At 59.9% G+C, this 24,172-nt stretch overlaps 1 protein-coding gene across 8 annotated transcripts; it reads right to left on the bottom strand.

Moving 5' to 3' along the window:
* Window positions 1-536: 536 nt before the first annotated feature.
* On the bottom strand, window positions 537-23,811 carry LOC112935793 (ras GTPase-activating protein 4). Of its 8 annotated transcripts, none has more exons than XM_026019699.2 (21): window positions 23,550-23,811; window positions 18,562-18,618; window positions 16,683-16,796; window positions 16,086-16,147; window positions 14,941-15,070; window positions 12,985-13,066; window positions 12,280-12,411; window positions 11,949-12,040; window positions 10,561-10,678; window positions 10,159-10,309; window positions 9,829-9,893; window positions 9,489-9,601; window positions 9,107-9,299; window positions 8,839-8,976; window positions 8,479-8,623; window positions 8,065-8,231; window positions 6,064-6,201; window positions 4,961-5,096; window positions 3,377-3,497; window positions 1,634-1,701; window positions 851-1,481 (listed from the first exon to the last, which is right to left on the bottom strand). In XM_026019699.2, the coding sequence occupies exons 1-21, from the start codon at window positions 23,768-23,770 to the stop codon at window positions 1,360-1,362; spliced, it is 2,565 nt and encodes an 854-aa protein (XP_025875484.2). In that variant the 5' UTR covers window positions 23,771-23,811; the 3' UTR covers window positions 851-1,359. The 8 variants fall into 8 exon arrangements, with proteins under 8 accessions (XP_072609024.1, XP_072609025.1, XP_072609026.1 ...); XM_026019701.2 differs by having other exon boundaries at window positions 18,531-18,618; window positions 23,550-23,713; XM_072752928.1 differs by lacking the exon at window positions 23,550-23,811 and adding an exon at window positions 21,346-21,622.
* Window positions 23,812-24,172: the final 361 nt, after the last annotated feature.

Genomic DNA, 24,172 nt, shown 5'->3' with positions numbered 1-24,172 from the left:
TGGCCAGAGGCCCACACCAGCCTGGACTCTCCGGCCCACGGGGGTGGGGAGGGGGCTTTAACTGGTGAGGAACACAAGGCAGTGAGGGGATGATGCACAGGGGCGTAGCCGCGACCCTTCTGGGCCATCCCGGCAAAGCCGGGATGCTACTTGGCTGGCTGGGGGTGGAGAGAAGGGGTCTAGTTTTTACCCCAAAGGGGCCTCACTCCCGCCTGACAGAACCTAGAGGTGTGGGGGTACATGAGCCATGGGGACAGTGCCAGGCCCTGCTTCACTGTCACCCCTACAGGCTGCAGCAGCCACCCCATCCAGGACCCTCCTGGAAGAGAGGGTGGGCGGTGACACCACTGGGGGGCTACGTATGCAGTTCAAATCCAGGCTTCTACCTGTGGCAGCCCCATAAGTAGTGCACACCACTTTCCCCTTCACTCTCATTAGGGTGCAGTGGACCCTGGGCTCTGTACTTCTGGACCACAAGGTCCTGGAAACCCACGGAGATTCAAAAAGCATGAGGATTTGTGTGAGGTCCTAAGGAAGGATCCAGAGAACAGGGTGTTGGTGATGGCGGAGGGGCAGCGCAGGCTCAGCCACCCGGGGGCAGGAAGGAAAGGTGAGGCACTGTTCAGGCTCTGTAGCCTAGGGGGGATGGAGCAGGGGTCCTAGGAGTATGGTGGGAACAGCAGTTGGGGGAAGAAACAAGTCCTCCCAGGATGTGTGGCGGGGTGAACAGAGGGGATGCACGAAGGTTATTCTGGTGGCTCCAGTCCTTGGCCACACTCAAGAAGCCACCGGAATCCACACCAAGCCCAGTCCCTCTACTGACCCCCATCACAAGACCCCAGAGCCCAAGCAGTCGCAGCAGGTTTATTGTCAGCAACAGCACCGCAAAGCTCTCCCAGGGGGGCCCAGCCAGCGGCTGGAGGGGAGCAGGTGATGTGATGGCCAGGAGCTGAGGGGATGCTGAGGTCAAGGCTTGGTCTCCTGGGTGGGCCCCATGTTCCCTCCCACCTCTGTGAGTCCAAGGAGTATCAGTCCACCTGGTCATAGGGCCATCCCAGGGCTGGTTTCTGGCTAGGTCTACCGGGGCAGGAGAGGGCCCTGGAGAGAGTGGGGTGGTGCCAGCAATGGCTGCAAGGGCTGCAAGGAACAGCCAGGCTTCATAGAGGAGCAGGAGCTCACAAAGTCCCCTAGAGACTACAGGTGGGCAAGGACGGGCCTCTGGCCCCCAATCCACCCAGCCCAGGAGAGCCCTAAGCCCCGCTTCCCAGTGAGACGGAGTGATGTGAAGAGCTGAAAGTGCACCAGGGGGGGTCTCCGAGCACCTGGCAGGGGGTTCAGCGAGGGCATGTGGGGCAGGCCTCACGTCTGCAGCTCCAGCAGGCGGTTTGTCTCCGAGGGCAGTGCGCTGGCTGGGCTGGATCTGTGGGCCTCCCGGAGGTCCTGCAGCACCTGGAACAGCTGGGCCAGTGGATCCTTGGGGGCTGGAGGCAGATGCCAGATGAGGGCAGAGCAGGCAGGGCCTCACCCACCAGCACCAGTCTGGAAGGTCAGAGGGCCCCTGGGGGTGGGCCCCACCCATAGCACCCCTGAGTGGAACTTAGGCCAGTGTGGGAGTCCAGCTAGGAGGACCTACCTTCCCCTGAGCCCCTAAGTGCAGAGCCTGCCTCTGTGCCTGCTGCACTCAGCTCCCGCTGCTTCTCCCTGTAGGGGAGGACCGAATGAGAGCTCGTGGTGCCCTTGCTGGGAAGGCTGGGTGACCCATTGCAGGCCTCCCGAGCTGGAGGGGATCCCAGGAGTGGGGGGCTGACACTTTCTGTAGGGAAGAAAAACAAGGGCCCAGGCCTTGGTCCTCTGGCCCCCTAGCACCTTCCCTCTCCAGCCCCCACTGGTCCTCCCCACCTCCAGCAGTGGGTCGATGGAAGGCACTCTGGAACGTCACTTCTGTTTTGGAGGGTCCTGAGGAAAGGGGCCAGTTGGGGCCTGAAAATCCCTGTATTAACTGGCCGTGGAAGGAGTCTCTTTCTTATAGGAAGAGGAGACGGTGACAACTTAAGCAGGAGTCCTAAGCGGGGTTCACCAGAGATCCCTGGTCCTCAGGCACAATCCCAGAAGCTCACATGGAGGAAGAGTGAGCAGCCATGTGGACCTCATGCCTGAAGTTCCTTGCTTAGGGACTACACTGGCTTGGCCCTTCTGAGTCTCCCAGGTTTGTTTTGGAGGAGATGTGTCCCTCTGCTAAGATCTAACAGGCTCCTCCTCCTCAAATGCCTTCTAGGCCCCATGGGATCGGCCTGGCCCCTTAACCGCTCTGCTCATTTGCCTATTCAACACAAACTACAAGAGAATACATCAATGTTGTTCCCAACACAAGTGTGCAGTGATCAGTTACGACGGGGAGTAAGGACAGACCCCTGAGTTGGAATCAGAGGTGCCAATGGGGCAGGAGGTCTGGCGGTGTGGAATGGAAAGGGTGGTTCTGGAGGTGGGGAGGCTCTCAAGGCAGGGTGCTACAGTGAGGCCCATGGGCACCGGTCCCGTGCTGGGGCCCACCTAAACCCAAGGTGGCTCAGGATCGAGTTTTTGCTCTGCCGCTTCCTGGCTTAAATGGAGGACAACTGTGGGTCCCAGGAACAGAGAAGACAGGGTGGTGGCTTCATCCCGTAGGTGGAGGATGAAGTCACCAAGCAAGGGGGCCACACTATCAGAAAAGGAGGTGGCTGCAGAATGACCTGAAAGCTACCAGAAACTGTGGCTCACAGGGGAATGAGTGGTTCCAGTTTGACCCCATGAGCTTTGAAGGGTTTTGAGAAAGATTAAACCCTGGAAAAGTCGATGAGGAACACGGACAACCACCACCACCCGTCCTGGGCCCTGCAGGGACCAGGGTTGGGCTAGAAAACTGCCCCCTTCCAGCAGGCTCAGGGAAACAGCGCTCTTAGGAAGCAGTGGGTTGCCTGGAGATATCCTCATGCTGGACTCCACTTCCAGAAACTCTGAGTTGGTGTGGTAGGGCCCAGGCATTCTGGTCATTTCTGAGCTAGAGCCAGGGTTGAGGACAAGCTCTGTGGTCCAAGGGCACAATGGGAAGGCCGGACTGGCTGGGAGGCTGGGTGGGCCCGGGCAGGACACAGCCGTGGCAGGAACTTGGGGCTTCTGCAGCCTTCGGGCCTTCATCCTAACATGAGCCAGCCCCGTGCTGCAGAGGCCCATGTGCCCCTCCGCGGGTGTAGCTGTCCCAGGCAGGCAGGGCAGGGGCCGGCCTGATGTGCAGTGGGGAGAGCAACCACAGGGACCAGCCCTGAGCCCTCACCCTGGCCCTGTACCTCACCCCGGTCCTCGCTGGCCACGTTCCCTGGGGCTCTATAGGCCTCCTCACCTCAGTGTAGCCTCCACACCCAGCAGGTGCCGGTAGATGAGCTGGGCCTCCAGGTCATGATCCAGAGGGTCATTCCACTCCTGTAGGGTCACACGTGACCGAGTCTTGTCACAGCCCAGATCTGGGGGCACAGAGAGGGCAGAGTCACGGGCAGGCCCTGGGAGAGCTTACATCCAACCTGGTGATAGTGCAGGTGGGGACACAAGAGGCTAAAGGGGAATAAGAACGGCCTCAGGGGCCCCAGGAGGGCAGCAGCTCATCCCTCTCGGTCTACTATTGAGCCCAGGGCCAAGGATACATGACTGCAGAGCACGGAAGCCACACAAGACACAAGTCAGGGGGCTGGACAACTTTCTGGATGTTTGGCTGCCTGGAAGGAAGAAGGGAGTGGCCTGGCACTGTAAGATCATGGAGATGGAAGCTGAGGGGTTTGTGCCCTGGAAGGAGCTGGCCCTGCCACTTGTTGGTTTTACAACCTTGGCAGAGGCATCAGCCCATTAAGCCTCAGTTTCCTCCTCCATAAAATGGGCTACCAGGTCCTGTGCCTCCTAGCGCCATGGGGAGCCCCCTTCCCCAGTGACAGGGTTTATCACCACCAAGGTCAGCAGGGGCTGCAAGTCAGGCCAACCAACCAGTGATGCCCGTGTAAAGAGCTGCCACTGCCCCCTCCCAGACCCAGGGGTGGTCTGGAGCAGGTGGGGCAGCTTCCCAGGGCCTCCCCGAGCCAGGCTCCAGGGGCTGAGGCCGGGCCCGGCCCAGAGGCCACAGGCTCCAGGGGCTGAGTCTCTTCTGTGAATGGGGAACAATAATTTTGTAAAGCAGACCAAGGTTAAGGAAAGGAAGATCTTAACAGTTCCAGAACTCAGCTGTCCCATAGGGTAGCCACCTAGCCACAGGAGGCCATTTGATTTTAAATTAATTAAAACTACATATAATTAAAACAAACTTAAAATTCAATTCCTGGGCCACAATGGCCATGGTTCAAGCCTAACCACACATGTTCGTGACAAGCACAGGTGCAGTACTGGGCAGTACGGATACATACCACTACCGCTATCACGGAAAGTTCTAGCAGAAGCTCATATGGGCCATCCCTCTGGTGCCGAGTCCCCCCACCCGCAGCTTCGATATCAGGCTGCCAGGTGGGCACTTGCAAACTCAGGAGCCCTCATGTGCCCTCCTTAGCAAGGAGTTCCTGAAGTGTGTTCCTTGGAACACTGGTTTTGCCAGAACCTCCCTCACTGGGCAAGAAAGGGTTCCCCTAACTCCCCGTGAGTTCCGAGTGCTGGATTATATGGCATCAGAGATGGTATTCCAACTCGTTTTCAGGCCTCTGCAGGGTCTTCAACGTGCCCATGTGTGTCACACATGCCACACACCATCTCCCAAACTACCCTGTCACAGAACCTTTCCCGCCTGGAGCACCTGCAGGGACTAGCCTGCCCCCGATTAGTCCCCGCAGGTGCACAGATGGCTCCCCAGCCAGGCCAACAAGCCAGGGCTCAAAGGCCCCAGTCCCGGCTAGGAGCCTGAAGCCAGTTGTGGACAGATGCAGTGTCAGGGGGCGCAGGCCTCCGCGCTCACCTGACTTGTCCTTCTGGTGGCAGCAGCTCCACTTGTCCCCACGGAAGATGCCGGGGTGGTAGGAGCCCAGCAGGCCAGGGTTGCTGATGCTCATCTTCCGTAGCGCAGACAGCCACTGGTTCAGCTCGTTCACACACTGCATGGAAAGCCGGGAGGGTAGGTGGGAGGGTTGAGGCCACCCCCTCCAGGAAGCCCTCCCTCCCTTCCTGGAGCTCCCAGGCACAGGGGCCGATGAACAGAGTGGGCCTACTTCAGCCATCCCCTGGGCAGTGTACAACCTGCCAACCAGATGTGGTGGCCTCACTGTCACCATTTTCCCCTGCGGCTCTGGACAGTCACTCTCAGGGACAAGCCAGACCCCCTCTGACTCCAGCCTTCCTTCTTACTCCCTGTGTCCTTCCCCTAAACGTTCTCTCCTTCACAATGCCCCAGCTCAAAGGCCACCTGTCAGAGGCCCTCTTGCTTGCCCTTCAGAGAGTAGCAAGCCCCGCTAAACACTACTGTGTCCCTTCCCTCTCCCCTTGTGTCCTCCAAGGCACTGTCACCATGTGACATTTTACATATTCACTTAGCATCCGTCTCATAAGGGACAAGCTCCATAAAGGCAAGGCTATGTCCTCTGCCGCTGTAACCCACCCCCAAGAACAGTGCCGGGAGCCTTGCAGGGGCGCCACAAACATGTCTTAGATGAATGAATGAGTTAATACCTAAAGAGAAGAATTTGAGAGCATGTACTCAAAGCCACATGCTTGTGTAAACAGGTGATTAATATGCGTTGACACGCACCACAAACACATAGGGACCAACGCAGATACTCAGAAATCCAGTTTCCCACAAACGTACAATGTGCAAAGCTTGGAATCACAGGAACGTACATATCCGTACACTGGACTACACAGAGACCTACATGTGGGCGTCTAGACGGGCCCAGGGAACACCATGGGCACAGGTCCCCAGAGCCCAGGACACACACACACACACATGCACACACACACTGTGCACTCACATCAGATCTCACACTCTGCTGGGCCTGACTCACTCCCATACCAGACGGCTAGTCTCACAGCACCCCTCCCCTTGAGTGTCCTCCATATGGTCCCCACCTTGCACTGCAGGTAGATGGTCTGGGGCTTGCCTGCGTCATCCTCGTAGATAACCTGCATGACGTGTGAGCTGCCAAAGCTCTTCTCCTCCACCTTCTCTGCTGCCCGGATATTGGCTAGCTTGATGAGGGCACTTTTCTGGAGTGGGCCAGGACAAGGAGACTCAGGGTCCGAGCTAGAACCACTCCAGGCCCTAGTCCTGGGCCTTAGTCTCTGCATTTGCAGCACCAGGGGCTGGCACAGGGGACCCAGCTCTGTGAGCAACCTCAGCCAGACAGATAGTGACCAAATGCCTGGCCTCTCGAGGGTTCCCAGTGGTCCTGGGATATCTGAGCTTTGGAAGTGTCTGGACTCCCAGCAGTCCTCAGGCCTGGAAAGTAGCACCCGCCAGACCAGGCCCTGTGCCTCTTCCCTTATGAATAATTTTCTCACCTACCTTTACCTTCCCCACCTCCCGGCCCCTCCCCACTCCTGCCATCATCTGATACGGTGAGATACAAATGGGACAGGGAGAAGCCCTGTGTCTGACAGATTCATGTCCCCGAGAGGCCCCCAACCTGAGGAAACTGAACCTGTGCTAGCAGCCCCCAGCCCCTGGCCTTTCCCATCGGAACTCATCAGGGCCTTCATCACTCAAGTAACCAGTTCCCATGGCCCTCAGGAGAGCACCCACACAACCCCAGCCTGGCATCCGAGCCCACCACCCCTGCTAGCCTCATAAACGAGCAGAGAAGGGCAGGGTCATCTCTGGGGGAGGAGTGGGAAATCCTGGAGGGAGGCCTGGGGACACACATCTGAGCCATCTTGGGGTGGGGCCTCCCAAAAGACAGGATATGCTGCCTGCTGTTCTGGGGAGCAGCTGCTGGAGAGGAAACAGGAAGCAAACAGAAGGTGGATGCATGGGATGTGCCCACAAAACAGCAGAGCCCAGTGCCCAGGAGCGGAAAGGGCCCAGAGCGTGATAAGGGAAGGCCCTGCCAAGCTTTGCTGAGGCTACAGAAAATGCAAGGGGGACTCAGGCACTGGGCAGCTGCCCAGAGTGGAGGAAGCTGGAAAGTGAGAGGTCAGGCTGACAGGTCACCCAGGGAGCTCCCTCACCCCCTCAGTTTCCCCATCAGCTGCTCAGGCTGGGTTGGCCATCCCCAGCAGATAGTCCCAGAGCCTGGCTGGCAAGGGGTTGGTGGGGAGGCCCAGCTAGGGGTCAGCAAATCCATCCAAGACGTATATGCTCTGCCCTTCCTGGGAGAAGAGCATGGACAGGAGTCCAATCCAGGGCCCTTGGCAACACCACTGGTTAAGATCCTGCCCTATAGGGCAGTCCCAGTGGCTCAGTGGTTTAGCACCACCTTCAGCCCAGGGAGGGATCCTGGAGACCCCGGATTGAGTCCCACGTTGGGCTCCCTACATGGAACCTGCTTCTCCCTCTGCCTGTGTCTCTGCCTCTCTCTCTCTCTATGTCTCGAATGACTGAATGACTGACTGACTGACTGAATGAATGAATAAATAAATAAAATCTTAAAAAAAAAAATATTGATCCTGCCCTATGCTGGGCCCGGGCTCTGCATCCTCAGAGCAACCATCTCCTCTGCCCTCAACAACTTGGGAAGTGGGGACCATTACCCCTGATTTGTTGGCCAAGACACCAACCAAAACTCAGAAAAGTTGAGACACTTCCTCCATACACAGGGCTGGAAACTAGGACCCCTCCCAGCCCTCCTCGAATTCCTTCATCTCCCAGAAGCAGCCCTCTGCCCCCCACCCCACTCATGCCCCCAAGCAGCCAGGCCTGACACTGCAGCTGCTGCCTCCCCTCCGGGCAGAGGAGCTTCTTCCCCACGGGTCTTTAGAGATCCTGTGGCTAACACCAGAAGACTGGTCCTGCCGAGCTTTCTTCTCCGATCCCAGTGGACCTTTGGACAGGCTCCGAGGGAGGCACAGGTGCCTCCAGGGTGTTATAAACTCTCACAACCCACCTGCCTGCTTCTTTCCTTCCTTACCCACCTTAGAGTTGGGTGTCTTGGCGAAGCTCAGGGCCTCGGTGGTGAGGGAAAAGTGGAGTTTCTTGAAGGAGGACATGAGGGGGCCCTTGCCCTTGGTCCTGTGGATGAAGAGTGGCCCCTCCTTCACCGGTGGTGCCTGCAAGCTCAGCGCCCGCTGCAGGTCCAGCTCTGCTGGGCCAGGGAGGGAGGGCAACACGTGAGCCCAGGGATGATGGCAGGGCTGGGGCACAGCCACAAGGGGCCCAGGCAGCGGGGGGCAGGGGGCTGTGAGTGTGACCAAAGAGGCACAGGGGTAGGTGGTGACACGGGGCACAGCACAAACAGGACTTGCAGGCTGTGAGCAGGGCCACACTGGGCAGGGGTGGAGCAAACTTGAACGTGAGAGGGTGGCCCGGGGCCCCACGGGGAGCCTCACCCTCCTTCTCCTCGATGTCCACCAACTTAGTGATGAAGTCCTTCAGCTGAGCCACACCCTGGCGCACGGTGGGCTGCAGCGGCTCCATCCAAGCCTCCTTGGCTCTGGAGGCCGGTGTGTCCATGTTGCCCACGTTCTGGACCGCCTGCAGGTGACGGCAGCAAGCGCCAGGCTGCGCTGGGTCAAGGGCCCCCGCGCTGCACCCTCCCCGCCCCGCCAACCCTGGGCTGCCCCCGCGGTAGAAATGGAGGCAGGGACAGCACGGGGTCCGCTCACGGACCCATTCCATCCCCCGCCGCTCAGGGCGGAACAGATCGGGCGCCCGAAGCCTTCGGGCCGGGCCGGGCCGCCGGGCCGCACCTTGGCCAGCAGGAGCAGGGTGCGGCTGGTGCGCGCGTCCGCGTGCCGCTCGCGCAGGTGGAAGAGCTTGGGCGCCATGACGGCAGGAGACACGAAGCGCAGGCACAGGAAGCTGGTGACGGCGATGAACGGCACGTTCTGGGGGGGGGCGTGGGAGAGCGGGGCTGGGCTGCCCGAGGCCGGACCTCGCCACCCACGGCGACCGCGGGGGGCCTGCCTGCGGCTCCAGCCCCGGCCCACGGCCCCACCCCGCCGGCAGGGGGCGCACCTCGTGCTGGGCGCTGGGAAAGCGCTCGCGCACGCGCAGGAAGAGCTGGCGGAACGTGGCTCGGACGACGGCGGGGCAGGCGCGCACGGAGCGGCTGAGCGCGCTCAGCAGCGCCCCCAGGTGGACGCGCAGCGTCTGCGCGCTCTGCTCCAGCACCTCGGCCTCCGTCTGTGGGCGGTGCAGCCCCGAGCACCTGAGGGGGACCCGCAGAGAAGATGGAGGTCAGCGCCCCTGCACACGCCCCTGCACACGACTCGCACAGGGGCTCCCCGAGGCAGGCGCGGTACGGCGTCAGCCGACACAGGGGGGCAGAGCGACGAAAGGTAGACCCAGGCAGAAAGAGCCTGGCACCCCCGCCCCCAGGGATCACCCGCGGCCTCACCCTACGTCCTTGACCTCCACTCTGCTGGGGTCCAGCTCCACGTACTTCTTCTCCTCGAACACCCTGTCAATGATGGGCCCCAGGACGCCGTGCAGATAGCGCATCCCAGCCACCTGGGGGCCGTGGGGAGTGGCATTGGTCCTGCCTCCATCGCCCCGCACCTGGCCTCCCAGCCACCCCGGCACCACGTGAGCGGACCCGTGGATGGATGCATGACATTCTTAGCCTAAAGGGCCCCGCGCTCTGACAGAAGACTTGAGCTTAAGCTCCCACTGTCTCTCGGCCCTTCTGAACCTCCATCTCGTCTATGAAAGAAAGACCACAGACCCCTTAATCTCACCTTCAGAAAAGATTCCATGGACTTTGAGGCCAGAGAGTTGCTCCGGAACAGGGTGTTGGCCTCACCTACAAGCAGAGGTTCTAGTGGGTCGGAGGTTGGGGGAGGACAGAGGACTCTAAACTGGACCCTCTGCAAGGAACTTCCTTGCCACCTCCCAGCCCACTGCCCCACCTCTGCCTTCTGCTCTTTCCTTTGCCTCCTAGTCAGACCCAGCAGCTTCCTACAGGAAGACTTCCCAGATTTCTCCCCTCTTAGCATCTCTGGAGTCCTTGGCTCCTGGCTCCCCTCTCCATCAAACCCTCAGACAGGCCACCCCCTCCCAGGCCTCACTGGTACGACCCAGCTCCAGCTGGAAGAGCAGGTCCAAAAAGTCTTTGGCCAGTCCCTGCCCCAGGAAGAGCTTGAGCAGGTTGGTGGCCACATCCTGGCGGCACTCAGTGCTTGTTGTCTCCTCAATAAGTGGTATCAGCTGCCCTGGGCCCTGTGGGAGGCAGCAAGGAGAGGAAGGGTTGGAGGAGGCACAGGGGAACCCAAACCCTTCACTCTGAGGACCTCAGAGGACCATGGGGAAGAGGGGGCACTTTCCCAAGGGATGGCAAGGGGCCCTGGGCACTGGCTAGTTCCTTACCATTCTGAGAACTGAGAGCTTTGCTCTTGAGAACAGGTTTAGAAGGGCAGGGAGGACAGGCCTACTGTCCCCGGACCCCCCACCTTCCCCCGGGGCCCCCTCACCTGGGTGCCCAGCTTCACCTCATGGCACAGCAGCTGCACCAGGGGCTGGTAGCAGCCAGAGGGCAGTACCGTCTCGTCCCACAGCCGCACCTCCAGCTGCAAGGAGCCCAGGCTGCCCCTGGAACGGGCAGCCTGTGACCTCTCCACCTCTCCACCAGGGACCCAGGCCGCCCGGGCTATGCCCCCTCCCCACTGCCTCCATCTTCCCCACTTGCGACCAGCCTCACAGCCTCTTGGCTCATGCCCTCCATCCTGCTTCCCTGCACTGCCCCACGTCCTGACCTTTCGCCAAGCTGCTTTCTTTCCCTGCTTGGGAAGCCCCTCCTACCCCCACCCATCTTCACAGCCTGGCTCCCTGTCACCTCTGGATTCCCTGGACTCTGAGCTTGACCCAGGTGGACATGCTGGGCTCCCCAGCCTTGAATCTCTAAACCCTCAGAGCACAGCTCCGTCGTGTATAGGCTTCACAGTAAAACAAATCCCCAGTCGTCCTAACAACCTGCCTGGAGAAGGTTAGGCAACTTGCCACAAAAGACCTAACTGCCAAGCTCCCCTGCTCGAATCCCTCCTGGTGACAGTACTGACCAAGGCTTAACTGTCTCTAAGGCCCCCACTTCCAGAAGCATAGCAGAGTTCACAAAATGATGCTAATCAGCCCATGGCGTCACACACAGTAGAAGCTGTCCACATGGCCCTTGGCTGGTTCTGTGGAAATGCCTTGCTCCTGGACACAGCCGTCTGCCCTGCTGCCCCTGCCCTGTCGATGGTGGGGATGGGGAGTCTGGGGCTTTCCGCAGAGGCAGAGCTGAACTATCCAAGGTGGGGGACACGTCCTCTACTTCCAGGCTGAGCCCAGAGGGCTTCCTGGATACAGTTGCCAGATTTACCAAAATAAAAATATAAGCCTCCAGTTAAGTTTGAGTATCTTTAGAAGTCTGTCTCCAACACTGCAGGGGCATACTTACACTAAAAAATTATTCAATGTTCGTCTCAAATTCAGCTTTAAGCAGACATCCTATACCTTATTCCTGGAAAATCTGGGGGAGAGTCAGAGCTCTGGGGACTTGAATTCTGGTCTGAGGTCTACTGAGAAACCCCTCAAGGGAAAGGATCTGTGAGCCTGTTCCAGAATCTGCCAAGAAGGTAGAAAGCAAGAGACCTGTACTGCCTCAGAACTCAGAGGACAGGGCTGAGTCCAAGACTGTGAGAAGGGCCAAGCAGCAGGATCAGCCAGGATAACCGAGCCTGGCCTAGTAGGCAAGGGTCAGCCCCTATCCCCGCGCAGCCCGCCCGCCTGCCTGCTGGAGCCAACTGTCAGCTGCACTCACGGCCCCCGCCCCCCTGGGGCCCAGAGCCCACCAGCCCCACTGCCAGGCCTGGACACTCACTCTCCCCGCCGACTCTTGGACTGGTCGGGCTGCAGCCGGAACCAGCCTTCCTCCTGCTGTGCTGCCCATAGTCGCTGGACATTGAACACCACCTGAGGGCAAGGCAGAGGCAGGGCAGCCACACTAGGGCTGATATCCTCAGCTCTCCTCCTCACCAACTTACTGTTCCTTTTGGAGGAGTTGCTTCTGGGGGTCCCTGAACAGCAGTGGCTGGTTCTGGGGAGTGCTTTGGGCAGCGGCAGGGTGGGGAGGGGTGGTTGGGGGCAGTGCTAGAATGGAGGCCAGGCTCCAAGGTGGTGGCAGGTGCAGCCGGAAGGGGCGGGGCACTCACTTTGCCCAAGAAATCATTCCGGCTGACAAGATCCCAGTCCCAGGCTTCCACACACAGCGCCTCCGCAGCCCCTTCCTCCAACTCAAACTCAAACGTCTCGTTCCAGCGTGGGTAGCATGATTTCTTCACAATCTACCCAGAACAGGATGAGTGGGGGCAGAGCTGACACCAAGCCCCACCCGTGCACCCCCAACCCCACCTCCCCCACCCTGGCAACAAGGCCCAGCCAAAGACACAGCCACCCCAGACACCCCACTTGGGATTCCTGCAGGGGCCTTGCAACAGCAGAGGTATAAACTTCCTGTCCAAACCTCTGCTCATTTCTCAAGGGGAGAGATTGAGGCCCAGAGTGGGTGAGGTGCTTGTCCAAGGCCACACAGCAAAAAGGCAGCAGACTGCACTGAGAATCCAGAACTCCACACCCTCCTCACCCTAGGGTTGAGCCCACCACCCAGGCTGTTTCCTGGAGGTGAGGAAAGCAGTGTGGGGAGCTGTTGGACCATGCAGATGAACCCCACACTGGCTATCTTGGCCTATGTGGCTGGGAGTGAGAGGCAGCTGGGGCTGTAGGGGTTAATGCCCGAAGGGCTGGGACCTACTATGCACTGAGGTCACCCACTTTTCTAAACCTCATCTGTGAGACCGCAGTCCCAGCCTGCCTCTCCCAGGTGATAAAGGCCCGCCCGCCACCCTCAACCCCCTCACCGAGGTCTCCTGCGTCCGGCCGTTGTAGCGCACTCGGACAAAGGGGTCAGATGCACCATTCCGATCCTTAGGAGCGAGGTCTCTGTAGGGAAGCAAAGCATCCACTTTTCACATCCCCTTCCCCAGACTGTCACCCCACCACTGTGGGGTAACCACACCAGGCTAGGCTCATCCACACCCTGGCAAGCCGGGTAACTGTGGACAGCACCTCTTCATTCTCTGGATGCTGGTTCTCACAGTCTTCACCCCACCAGCCTCCCTGTGGCACCCATACCAGGCAAGGATCCCCTGAGGTGGAAGCTGTGGCTCCTCTGACCTGACAGCTGCAGACGAGCTGCTGCAACTCCTCTGCTCTGGAGAGCAGTGGAGGCAAGTGCATCGAGGCAAGTGCACCTTCCTGGGCTGTGCCCCCCATCCCACCCCCTGTTCCCAGGGCATCCCTGAGCTGGGGCTGGCTCCCTGAGCCTCAGCTTCCCCATAGGTAGAATGGAGAAGATAACCCCAACAATTGAGATAATGGGGCTTGTAGAAGGCCTGCCCTGCAGTATTTCCTGACTGGGATGGTGCATCTTGGAGAGCAGCCCTGATTAGCCATCCTGCCGATCCTTTGCAAGGCCCAAACATGGTCACAGCAGCCCCAGCTCAGAACCTTCTGTGGAATAACAGCAAAGCCCTCTCCTCTTCCATTTACTGTAAATACTATTTTCTGCTCTCTTCCATATTTTCAGTTTAAAGCCTCTCATGCCTGCTTTTCTTTCCTCCTCAGAGCCGTCTAATAGAATTCCAGAACGTGGCCTTGAGAATCTGCCCAGAAAAGCGAGGAGAAATGTTCTTTCTGCAAAGACACGCTTCTTAGGCCTCCCAGAATGCCAGCAGGGTATGAACAGGGGGCGACAGGGGGCCAAGGGTGCCCCCCCACACTCAGCACAGAGGTGTGGACAGACTGCTCCCCTCGCCCAGGCAGCGGCTAAGCGTCCCCAGGAGTCTCAGCATGTGTGAGTGTGTGTGCACATGTGTGAGCGGTGTGAGCATGTGTGAGCATGTGCACATGTGTGAGTGTGCGTGCATGCGAGCGACACACAGCCCACTGCCAGGCAAGGCTGATGGGAGAGGAGGCGGGTGGGCACGGGGCCGGAGGGCGGGAATGACTGGGTGTGCGGGTGTGACGGTGCCTCTGCTCAAGTCCACACACTTTCCATCTGCTTGTGCCTCTTCCCCACTTTAGTCCCAGGACAGAAAATGCAGCCAGGGGAGCCACAGCCTCACTGGTAGGAGAGAGATCTTCCTCCCAGGGAAGCCAGCCAACCTGCGGGGACCCGCTCCTCTACAGGCGCTGGCCAGGCCAGGCCAGGCCCTCCCGCCCCAGAGGCAGGGAAGGACCCTGTGGAGGCGGGTTGGAGCCAGAAGGGAAGGTACTGCTCATGGAGCGTGTGTGACTCACACTCAGGCCCAGACAGGAGGGAAGCCCGCAACTAAAAATACCCCTGGGGGGGAGGGGGGTCCTGTCACAGGTGGCTCAGGCAACCTTCCCACCCAAGTCACTGTCCCTCCTGGAGAGAACCCACCCCTCCCATCTGGATTTTTTCAGCAACTCCTTTCACCCCACTGAGGACATCCTCCCTCGCCACCAACACACATGCACACACGGACAGGTGTGCGCACACACATCAGGCCAAGTTCATACTGGAGTTAAACTCAGGGGAAGCCCAGTCATGGCACTGGAGGCGCATGCTCAGAGTTTGAGGTCCCCTCTCACCTACTACCCCCACTGCTCTAGGATGCCTGAAGTTCCACCATTAGAACATCACCAAGTCCCCTAAGGGGACTGTCCCCCAGCCCACACAGAAGGCCTCCGTGGGAGGAGGTGCAGGGCCAGGCCATGGAGAGGGGGGCACAGCAGGTGGGCAATCACAGAGGGTGTCCCCCACCCCCACCCCAGACCTGTGCATGCCTCACCTGGCCTCCAGCACAGAGCAGCGCAGCCGGCAGGGCCCTGGCCCTCGCACCACCTCCAGGCGCAGGTGGATCTCGCCTTGCACCTCCTCATCAGGGTCAACCTCTGTCAGGTGGGCCCAACCACTGAACCCTGTGGGAGCAGTGGCTCAGCTGGGGGCCTGGCCCTATCCGTCAGCCCTGCCAGGCATCACAGGGCCCCTCTGCCACCCCCTCAGAACCCCCTCCATGAGGCAAGGGCTGTCATCCCCAGTGACAGATGTGGACACGGGCTCGGAAGCTGAGCAACAGCAGTTGGAAGAGGCTTGATGCGAATCCAAATCCAGCAACCCCTGTGTCCTTACTATCGTGCCCTGCTGCTGACCCTGACTCATGATAGGCTCACCCTCTCTGGCCTCAGTTTCTCCATCTTAAAACAGCGGTTCTTATCTGGGGCTGCTAGAGGAGGGGCTGAGCCCCAGTGGGGTAGCCACAAGGGACCAGCATCCCTTGGGCCACTGGACCCTGAGGGGCTGGCAGGGGCAGCGGGCAGGAGAGGCCTCTGGCTTGGCAGGGGCCGAGAGGCTCCGTGAGTCAGCAAAGTCTGCCCAACCCCGCACGCCTGCCCCAGCCTCACAGACAGGAGCAGGTGTGTCGTGGAAAGGCCTGGGAAGAGTCACAGGGGCTCGAGCAAGCAGAACCTGAACTGAGAGCTCCTGGTCTGAGCCCTCACTGGCAGACAGGCACCCATCCCAGGGGTGGCAGCACCTGCCCCAGGTCACACAGTGAGGCCTCAAAACAGTGTCAGCATCCCAGCAATCATCCAAGGGGCCTAGTCCAACCACAGGCCAACCCCTCAGGCTTAGGACAGAGCGGCACTGGGGCCCAGGCTGAGGGGACAAGGGACCCCAGGTCCCACCACTAGCAGCCCCTCTTTGCCCTAGAGGGATGCGGTCCCAACAAGGGACAGAAGGGGACCCAGGGCACAGAGGCCCTTCCAGGGAGGGCAGACATGGCTCTCCCTGAGCATGGGCAGTGAAGGAGCCTCAAGCAAGCATCTCTGAATTGGCGGAAGGCCAGGGACCAGGCTGACCAGTGGAAGGAGAGAGGAGGGAGGCCAGGGGAGGAGAAGAAAGAGCAGGCCATGGGCTCCCTCCCAGGGATCTTACCCTTAGGGTGAGCGGCCAGGGTGTCCCTGGTAAGACAGACCTTCCCGATAACGTCGTCCCGGCTGGAGGATGGAGAGGGAGCCAGAGCTGGGCAGGGCTCTGCAGAGAGCCCAGGACCCCTCTCCTCCCAGTATAGGGGCCCTGCGGGAAGCAGGGAGGCTGACAGTCCAGTCATTTACAGCAGCCTATTAGAGCAGGACCAATGACCCTCCTGTGGGCCCTGTATTCTGGAAACTCTCATGAGCACATGCTGGGTTTCTGCACATGGGCAGACATGTGTGCCCACGTATATGCCAAGTTCATGCTCTCTGGGTTCCCTAGCTCACACACCCCCACCGCCCGTGCACAGCCCAACACACCTGTACCTTTATTCCTGTGCATGTGTATGTACGATGTGGGGTGAATAGTGTGAACACCCCCACCCCCCACAGACATCTGCACACTCAAACCCTGAGCCCTTCCAGACCCTCCTGGGGTTCCCCCTCCTTCCAGGCTGTGAAGAAGATCCAAAGTGACCAGCAGTCCCAGCAGTGACACGGGCAGGGAGGAGGCAGATGGCAGGGTCTGGGCCCACGTGAGGAGTGGGGGCCCACTCACCTGAGGGCATCCTCATCCATGACGTAGAAGGCCACTGCGTGGAAGGTGGGCGGCAGGTGCACCTGATACTCCTCGCCCCAGAAGGGACACAGGGTCTTCCACACAGTGGCTGTCCTGCAGGAGAGGACCCTCAGCACCTGTCTGGGCTACCCACGGGTCCCAGGACGTGACAGGACAGGGCCATGTGACTTAGGTTCACCTCTCTCCATATCCCCTTCCACTCCCACTCTGCTATTTGATGATTTCCCACTGTCCACCATCATTCCCTCCTGACCTTCCTTTCTGCCCTGGGTAGGTCTGTCAGGCTACTTTCCATTTGGGGAAACTGAGACCACAGGTGGCCATAGCTGGCCTCAGGTCACATAACAGGACGGTGGCAGAGCCAGAACCAGAGGGCTGGCCTCCCAGCCTCACCCTGGCCCCTGATGCTGAGCAGACTCGCTGAGGGTGGAAACAGGGGACTAGCCAAGTTGACTCTGGAACCAAACAGTCCTCCTGGGGGGCCTGGGAGCCACAGTCCAGAGCCTGACCCAGAGAAGTTTTATGTGGACAGAGCCTCATCCAGCTCTGGCCAGCCTCCAGGACAGAGCTCATGGGACTTAGCAGGGGATACTGGGGGCGGTGGGGAGCTGAAACCCCCAAGGATGTGGATGAAGGCACAAATGATGACCTTCACCTCAACCACTTCTTGAACAGATCATTTGAACTCTGGAGACTCGGTCTCCCTGTCTGTCACAGACACAATCAGAGCCATCCTGTCTGTCCCCTTCTTGGTATCGTGGTTTAGATAGAATGTGGAAGAAGATTTGGAGTCCTATTTGCACGGGGGGAAGAATCATGAGTCTGGCAGCTTTGGGTGTTGGTCAGTGATGGGTGCTCGGGTGGGAAGAACAGTGGGGAGGCTCTAGACATGAAGTCTGAGGCAGAGGCCCAAGAGACAGGGGGATGGGACCTCAAATCCCTGCCTAGGATTGTGGAGCCTGTGGACAAAGGCACATCCAGAGGAAGTGGTTCTTCTGGGTACGGGCTGGGGCCCCCTAGCCCGAAGTAGCCTTTCTGGGATATAACCACCATGGGAGTCTCTCAGAGAGGAGGAGCCCCGAGGGAGAGCAAGGACCGGGGAGGGGGAAGTTGCTCAGGCTTTGCAGTCAGCCAGATTTGGCTTCTGGTCTGACTTTGCCACCTCCTAGATATGTGACTCTGGGCAAGTTATTTAGCCTCTCTGAGTCCCCGGGTTCCTCATCTATAAATGCAATTCAATAATATCACATCTAGTTTGTTGCAACTTTTAAATGGGCTACAAAAGGTTTAGCGCAGGGCCCAGCAGACTGTACTCCATAAACGACAGCTGCTGTCACTAATCACCATCCTCTGTCCCTTCTGAGGGCCCTAAAGATCATAGAAAGAAACAGAGTTGGTGGGATCCCTGGGTGGCGCAGCGGTTTGGCGCCTGCCTTTGGCCCAGGGCGCGATCCTGGAGACCTGGGATCGAATCCCATGTCGGGCTCCCGGTGCATGGAGCCTGCTTCTCCCTCTGCCTTTATCTCTGCCTTGTCTCTGCCTCTCTCTATATATATGACTATCATAAATAAATAATAAAAAAATTAAAAAAAAAAAAAGAAAGAAACAGAGTTGGTGAGAGGTCCTTGGATCTAATGCCCGGATGGGCCGTAAGGTCAGTGTGATCAGTGGGAGGAGTGAGGGGACAGTTTTCTCACCTACCAGCAGGTGTGTCAGGGAAGGGGGCAGGAACAGGAGATCAGATACTCTGAGCCCTCCCCCTACGCCAGATGTGAGCTGGACCAGGTGGGGTGGGTGGGGAGGAACAGGTGCAGCCCTGTCACCCACCCGCAGCTGGGGCTGGAACGAGGGGCCGTACCGGATGATGGGTTCATTGTCCACCTTCACGATGCAGTAGGGGTCACTGCTGCCAGTGCTGCAAGACAGAAGGCCAAGGAGGGGCTGACCAATGGACCGAGGGGCTGACCACGGACCGAGAGGCCAATGGGGCAAGGGTAGGTAGGGGTGCCCAGGGGCTCCCAGGCAGCTCAGGCTTTGGTCACCCTAGGGAAAGGATAATCGGGGCTGAGGCACAGGGGGCCTGGGCTGGAGCCTAAGAGCTCCTCAGGCTAAAAGGTGTGCCCCGCCCCATCCCCCATCAGTCTGGGAAGCTGGTGGTGAGCAAAAGCTCCCCTGCCCCCTCCTGCTGGGGAAAGGATGCTCCTTCCAGGAGCCCCTTCCTCCAGCCCCGCCCTGCTCTGCCTCAAGGAGGACAGAAACCACAGTCAGAGCAGGGAACAGCCCCAGGCCAGCTCCAGAAACCCCTATGCTCAATACCCAAGTCGGCACCTTGTTCTCTCCCCAGCCCATGCTCCTCTGCTCTTCCTACCTGGAGTGTGCTGCCTACCTCCCAGCCTCAGCATCCCCCCACCCCTCACCCCCACCCCCGCCTCTCAGAGCCTGCCTGTCCCTGTCCAGAGTAGGCTCTCCCCTCTGACCCACTGGTCCCTCTGCCAGGCATCCTCTCCATCTTTCCCTCCATCCCAGGACTGCTAGGGATGTGCTGTCCTCAGCGGCCACCCCCATCTGACTAAACCACTAAAAAGAAGTGTGTCCCCAGGGCCTAAGGCAGGGCCAGCCGGGCACAAGACAGGGGGCCCAGGAGCGTTCACAGGATGAAAGAATGAACAGTCTGACCTCGAGCTCTCAGCCATCTGGGAAAGAAGGAAGGGGAAGACCAGCCCAGGACTGCTCAGGTGCCCTGGTTTCGTTGGGTGGGAGATTCCTGGGGTGGGAGGCAGCCCCAGCCAGGCCTAGGGCTGGTCCCAGACTAGAAAGGGGGTGAGGACTGTCTTGGGAGTGCCTTTCAGGCTCAGGGTCCATAAAAAGGAAGTGATTTGCGTGTAGGAGGTTGGGGAATTCCAAGCCCTGCTTCCCTTCTCAAAAGGGGCTCTTCCTGCAGAGGAAGGGAGAAGGAGACACAAACATCTCCAAAGGTCCTGATGCTGAGCGGAAATGTCTGGCAGGACTCAGTTCCCCACACAGTACAGTGGGGCACATGATGACCGCTCACAGCGTGGCTGCCCCAGGTCCCTGGCCTGGTAGGAGGGCCAGCCCATGGCAGGTGTTTAGTAAATGCTGGCAAGGTCCTAACCCCTTGCTCTTCTGCCTGTAAGCCTTTCTCCTGTCACTTAGGAGCCCCCTCTTCCAGACAGCCCCTGGAAAGACGCCAGCCTGCATCCCAACACCCCAAAGCCAGGGGACTCCAGGGCTCCAGCAATAAGATCCCTGGGGCCCCCAGAGCTGAGCTACCCGGTGGCAGGGCCCAACAGCTGCGTGCATATTTGCACAAGGAACTCAGAAGGACGAAGATGTCCCGTGTGGGCTGAGACCTGAGGGGAGGCTCTCTGCCTTGCCTCTGCCTCCTCACCCCGGCACCCATGAGTCCAGCTCTGCCCACTGGGCAGCTCTCACTCAATGAATGAATCTCTGAATGAACGGCACGGTTTGGGGCTTGTGTTACAAGCAAGATAACCGAAGTGGGCAGAGGCCTGGAGGCAGGAACAGACTTGGTGTGCAGGGGCAGCGAGGAGCTGGCTGGCTGGATCAGAGGAGGGCAAAGGGGGTAGTGTCAGAAGCGGACTAAGGCCAGAAGCCCAACCGTGATCCCTGGCCAGCTGTTGGGATCTGTGCCCCTGCCCATTACCCCTTGGCCTGATGAGGCCCCTGGACCGGCCCCCTGCCCCACTTCCCCTTCCCCAAGCCACTTGGGGAAGCCAGCCTGACTACTTGCAGGGCCTCTATATTTAGCCCCTTGGCAGTTTGCAGGCTGTGGAAGGGGAAGGATCAGGGCAAACCCTGAAATAGTCCCGGGCCCGTCCCCAGGGCCACTGGGCGTGGGAGCCAGGCAGTCACTGGTCATTATGAGACTCAGCTCCTTTCTGGCTGAGCTATGCACTCAAGGATGGGAGATAGTGGATGGAAACACAACAGGAACAGGTGGGCTCCAAAAGCTGTCGGTGACAGGGAGCACAGCTGTGCTCTGTGCCCTTAAAAGAACTAAAAAGCCCATGAGTATCACTGGCAGCTGTGATGAGGTCTCCCTCCTCAGAACAGCCTCAGTCAAGATGGGCCATTATGTAAAGTGGTGAGCTCCCCATCCTCAGAAGTGTGCAAGTCCCGGCTGAAAGAGACGCTGCTCAGAAGACAGGCTAAAGAGGCACACTGAGGCAGGCTCACCACCACCCCTGCCTCCAAGCTCAGTGAGGGCCTCCTGTGATCTCCAAACCCCACCCCACACCATCCCTGAGCCAAATGATTTGCATGGCATTTGCAGGGCTTGGTCCCCACTGAGCCCAACAGCAAGCCTGCAACAAGCCTGCAACCTCGGTCCAGCTAGGATTCTTGGCCTGTCAGCAGCAGCAAGAGTGGCTTTGAATCCTGACTTCTCTACCTACACGCTGTGTGGCCTTGGCAAGTGACTTGCACATCCCGAGTCTCTCAGTTTCCCCTTCTACAAACTGAGCATAACTACCTCATAAGACTAATAAGAGGATTAAATGGAAGAGTCCTCAACACCCCCCATTCTCCTCTACCATGGACCAGGAGCTCCCCAGGGCCCCTGGAATGCCAAGATGAACGAGTCACGAGTCACAGTTCCTACCTTCCTGTTCCACAGCAGGGGCAGCCCAAGCAGCAGCAACTGCTACCATTCCAACTCCAGCTGACCTAAACTGCTGGAGGCACAGGGCACATGCCATGGCAAACGAACCAACCCTGCCGGAGGGCACCAGGGAAAGCCCTGGAAGGGAACCCAAGTTTGAGAGGGGTTCTGAAGGATGAACAGGAGTTTTCTGAAGGACTCTGAAGGGGAGTGTCTGAAGGCAGAAGCCTCCTAAATGTGTGCAAAAGCAGGGCTGTGAAGAGCCCAAGTGTGGGGGGTTGGGGGAGGGTCACAGCTGGATTTAAGAGCCAAGTGACCAATCAGAGCTGTGTATGCCAGCCACTGTGGGGAGGGCAGAGGAAGCAAGATGAGGGGAGGGGAGGAGGGAGGCAGGCAGGGCAACGAAAGAGATGGTGGAGGCTGAACCAGCAGGACTCAGTGGCCACTCCTCAGGGGATGGAGACTCAGGGTCCCTGGGCTGTGCAGAGGCAGGGGCTGGCCAAGAACCTGGCACCTTGGATCCCAGGAAGCCCCAGTCCACAGTTTCACCGCCCGGGGCTGGGGAAAGCCTTGAGCCAGGCACAGGGGCCTGCAAGGATGGAGAAGGAGGCGACAGACGGAGGGGCTGCTCCTCCCGGCAGCCACCAGCCAGAGGAAGCCAAGCTGACCTAGTTAGCAGTGCCAGCCTGGAGGGCGGGGGTGCTTAGAGGCTGGGCCGGGAGGCTGAGACCCTCCTCAGAGCTGTCTGTGGGTCCTCCCCAGAGGCCGCATACCCAGCGCCCACCCCACCTACCCCCCTCAACAAAGAAACCCACCTGGAGACAGCCCGCCCAGCCCCCTCCCTCACCCCATCGCCATAGCAACTGCTGAGCCGGCCTGGCCGGGGCCCAGGGGGCCTTGAACTAGAACTGCTGGAGAGGCTGAGAGAGCAGGGAAACTCACAGGGGCCGCTGTGCGTGTGAGAGAGACACCCTTGCCCCAGCCTCTGGCACCCCTCCCCATTCCCCACCTCTTGGCATCTAGGAGCTGGCTGAGGAGCCACGACTGGCAGGGGAGGGAGGTGTGTGTGGGGGGGGAACTCCAGGCAGCAGACTTTGGACCCTATGCAGCCTCAGGGCTCCCCTTCCCCCACGCTGCTCCAGGCAGCCAGCGCACCTCTTGCTTTGTGCTTAAGGGTTGTTTTTTTTTTTTAAGATTTTATTTTTAAGTAATCTCTACATCCAACAGGGGGCTTGAACTCACAACCCTGAGATTAAGAGTCGCATGCTCTGCCAACTGAGCCACCCAACACCTCTATGCTGAAGGGATTTTGACCTCCAGTTTACAGAAGGGGAAACTGAGGTTTCAGAGCTAAGATGCCTAAGGCTGTATGCAGGGGAGCCAGGGACATGATGGGGCAGCTCAGCTCTGGGACTACTGAGAAACAGACTGGGACAAGGGGCTCCTTAACCTCAAATCTGGCCAGGGACCAGGGAAAGCCCTAGATCTCAGTGTCTGTTAGGAGCTCTGGAGCCAAGGAGCCAGCTCTGCCATTCGGAGCCAGCATTTCAGGTCTCTGAGCCTCGGTTTCCTCACCTGTAACATGGACTGGTGAGACCTGCCTTGCTGGATGCTCGTGAGGAGGTAAGCCCACCGCATGGCTCCGATAAAGCCCGGGGCACAAGCAACAGCTGCTCCCCAGCCACCCCATCTTTACATGGGCCCGGCCTCCTGACCTACGGATTCACCTGTCACGCTGGCGCACAGCTGGAAGCCCCGGGACATCCCCGGGCCCCAAGGCGTGTTTCAGGTGCACACTCTCGGGTACTAAAGGTTCTAGAACTACTGAGGAAGACACGTCGTTTCCAGGGGCCTCCCCCACCCCCTCCAGCCACACCCCCGGCAGTACGTCTCCCTGCGAGGTGCCCCCCACGCTCAGCTCCGGTCCTATGAAAGCCCCTTCCCCTCCTGAGCCGCCGTTCGCTCCCTCCTTACTAACTAAGGCCCCTTACAGCCCCCGCCCTTCCCAGCCCCCCGCCCCGCCCGGTGCTCCCAACAAATCTTACTGTCCCCATTTCCCTTCCAGTCCCCTACCGCGGACACACTCGCCACACCCTCGCCGCGGCTCCACTTGCAAGCGGGCCGCGTGGACCCCAGGGAGGTGAGGCTTAAGGGGCAGCGCCCCTCCCCAGAAAGTTGGGGCCCCCACCCCCGGCAGCGCTCACATGTCCTTGGCGGGCAGGTTCTTCCCCTCCACGATGCGGATGGACAGCGAGCTGCGCTTGGCCATCGCGGGTCCACGACGCGGGTCCGGGCCCGGGGGAGCGGGCCGCTGGGGTCCGGCGCAGCTGGCAGGCGGGCGGGCTCGGGACTGGGCGCCGCGGGGGGCGGGCCGCGCGGGGCGCTGGAGGTGAGCGCGGGGGCGGGGGAATCGCTTCCACTTCATTCACCCCCGCCCCCGCCCCACGTGCGGGGGCCAGTGCGCCCGGGCGGGCCAATCGGCGGCCGGGGTTCCCCGGGGTGGGCGGGGCCGGCCCGGATCGCGGCGCTCATTGGCCGCCTCGGGGGAGGGGAGGAGCCTGCGCCCAGGGCCGCTGACTTGCTGGCCCGCCGCGCGCTGGAGGTCGCGGTGGGGCGAGAGGACGATGGTTGGCGCCCGGGTGGCCTGTGCCACCGGTACGCGTGGGCGGCGGGCGTGGTCCCGGTGCCAGTCCCCAGGTGCACGGACGCTATGTGTGCTCAGAGGCGTGGGCCAGTACGGGGACACGCGGGCAGGGGACGTGCGAGGAGGACAGCCCTGGCCACCCGAGCCTGACGCGTGGGACGCCCTGCGTAGGTGTAAGATGAA

The sequence above is a fragment of the Vulpes vulpes genome, chromosome 3, assembly GCF_048418805.1.
Source record: "Vulpes vulpes isolate BD-2025 chromosome 3, VulVul3, whole genome shotgun sequence".
In the NCBI taxonomy this organism is placed as follows: domain Eukaryota; kingdom Metazoa; phylum Chordata; class Mammalia; order Carnivora; family Canidae; genus Vulpes; species Vulpes vulpes.
Note: the sequence above shows the minus strand (reverse complement) of the source record. Positions and strands in the feature narration are given on the sequence as shown.

Bases quoted from the DNA above. Each gene is read 5' to 3' on its own strand.
- LOC112935793 (XM_072752923.1), bottom strand. From the start codon at position 23,614: ATGGCCAAGCGCAGCTCGCTGTCCATCCGCATCGTGGAGGGGAAGAAC. The intron at 6,202-8,064 runs GTGGGTAAGGAA...GGCCCACTCCAG, and splicing joins CCAAGACACCCAACTCTAAG to AAAAGTGCCCTCATCAAGCT. The intron at 1,482-3,376 runs GTGAGGAGGCCT...ATCTGCCTCCAG, and splicing joins GGTGTGGAGGCTACACTGAG to CCCCCAAGGATCCACTGGCC.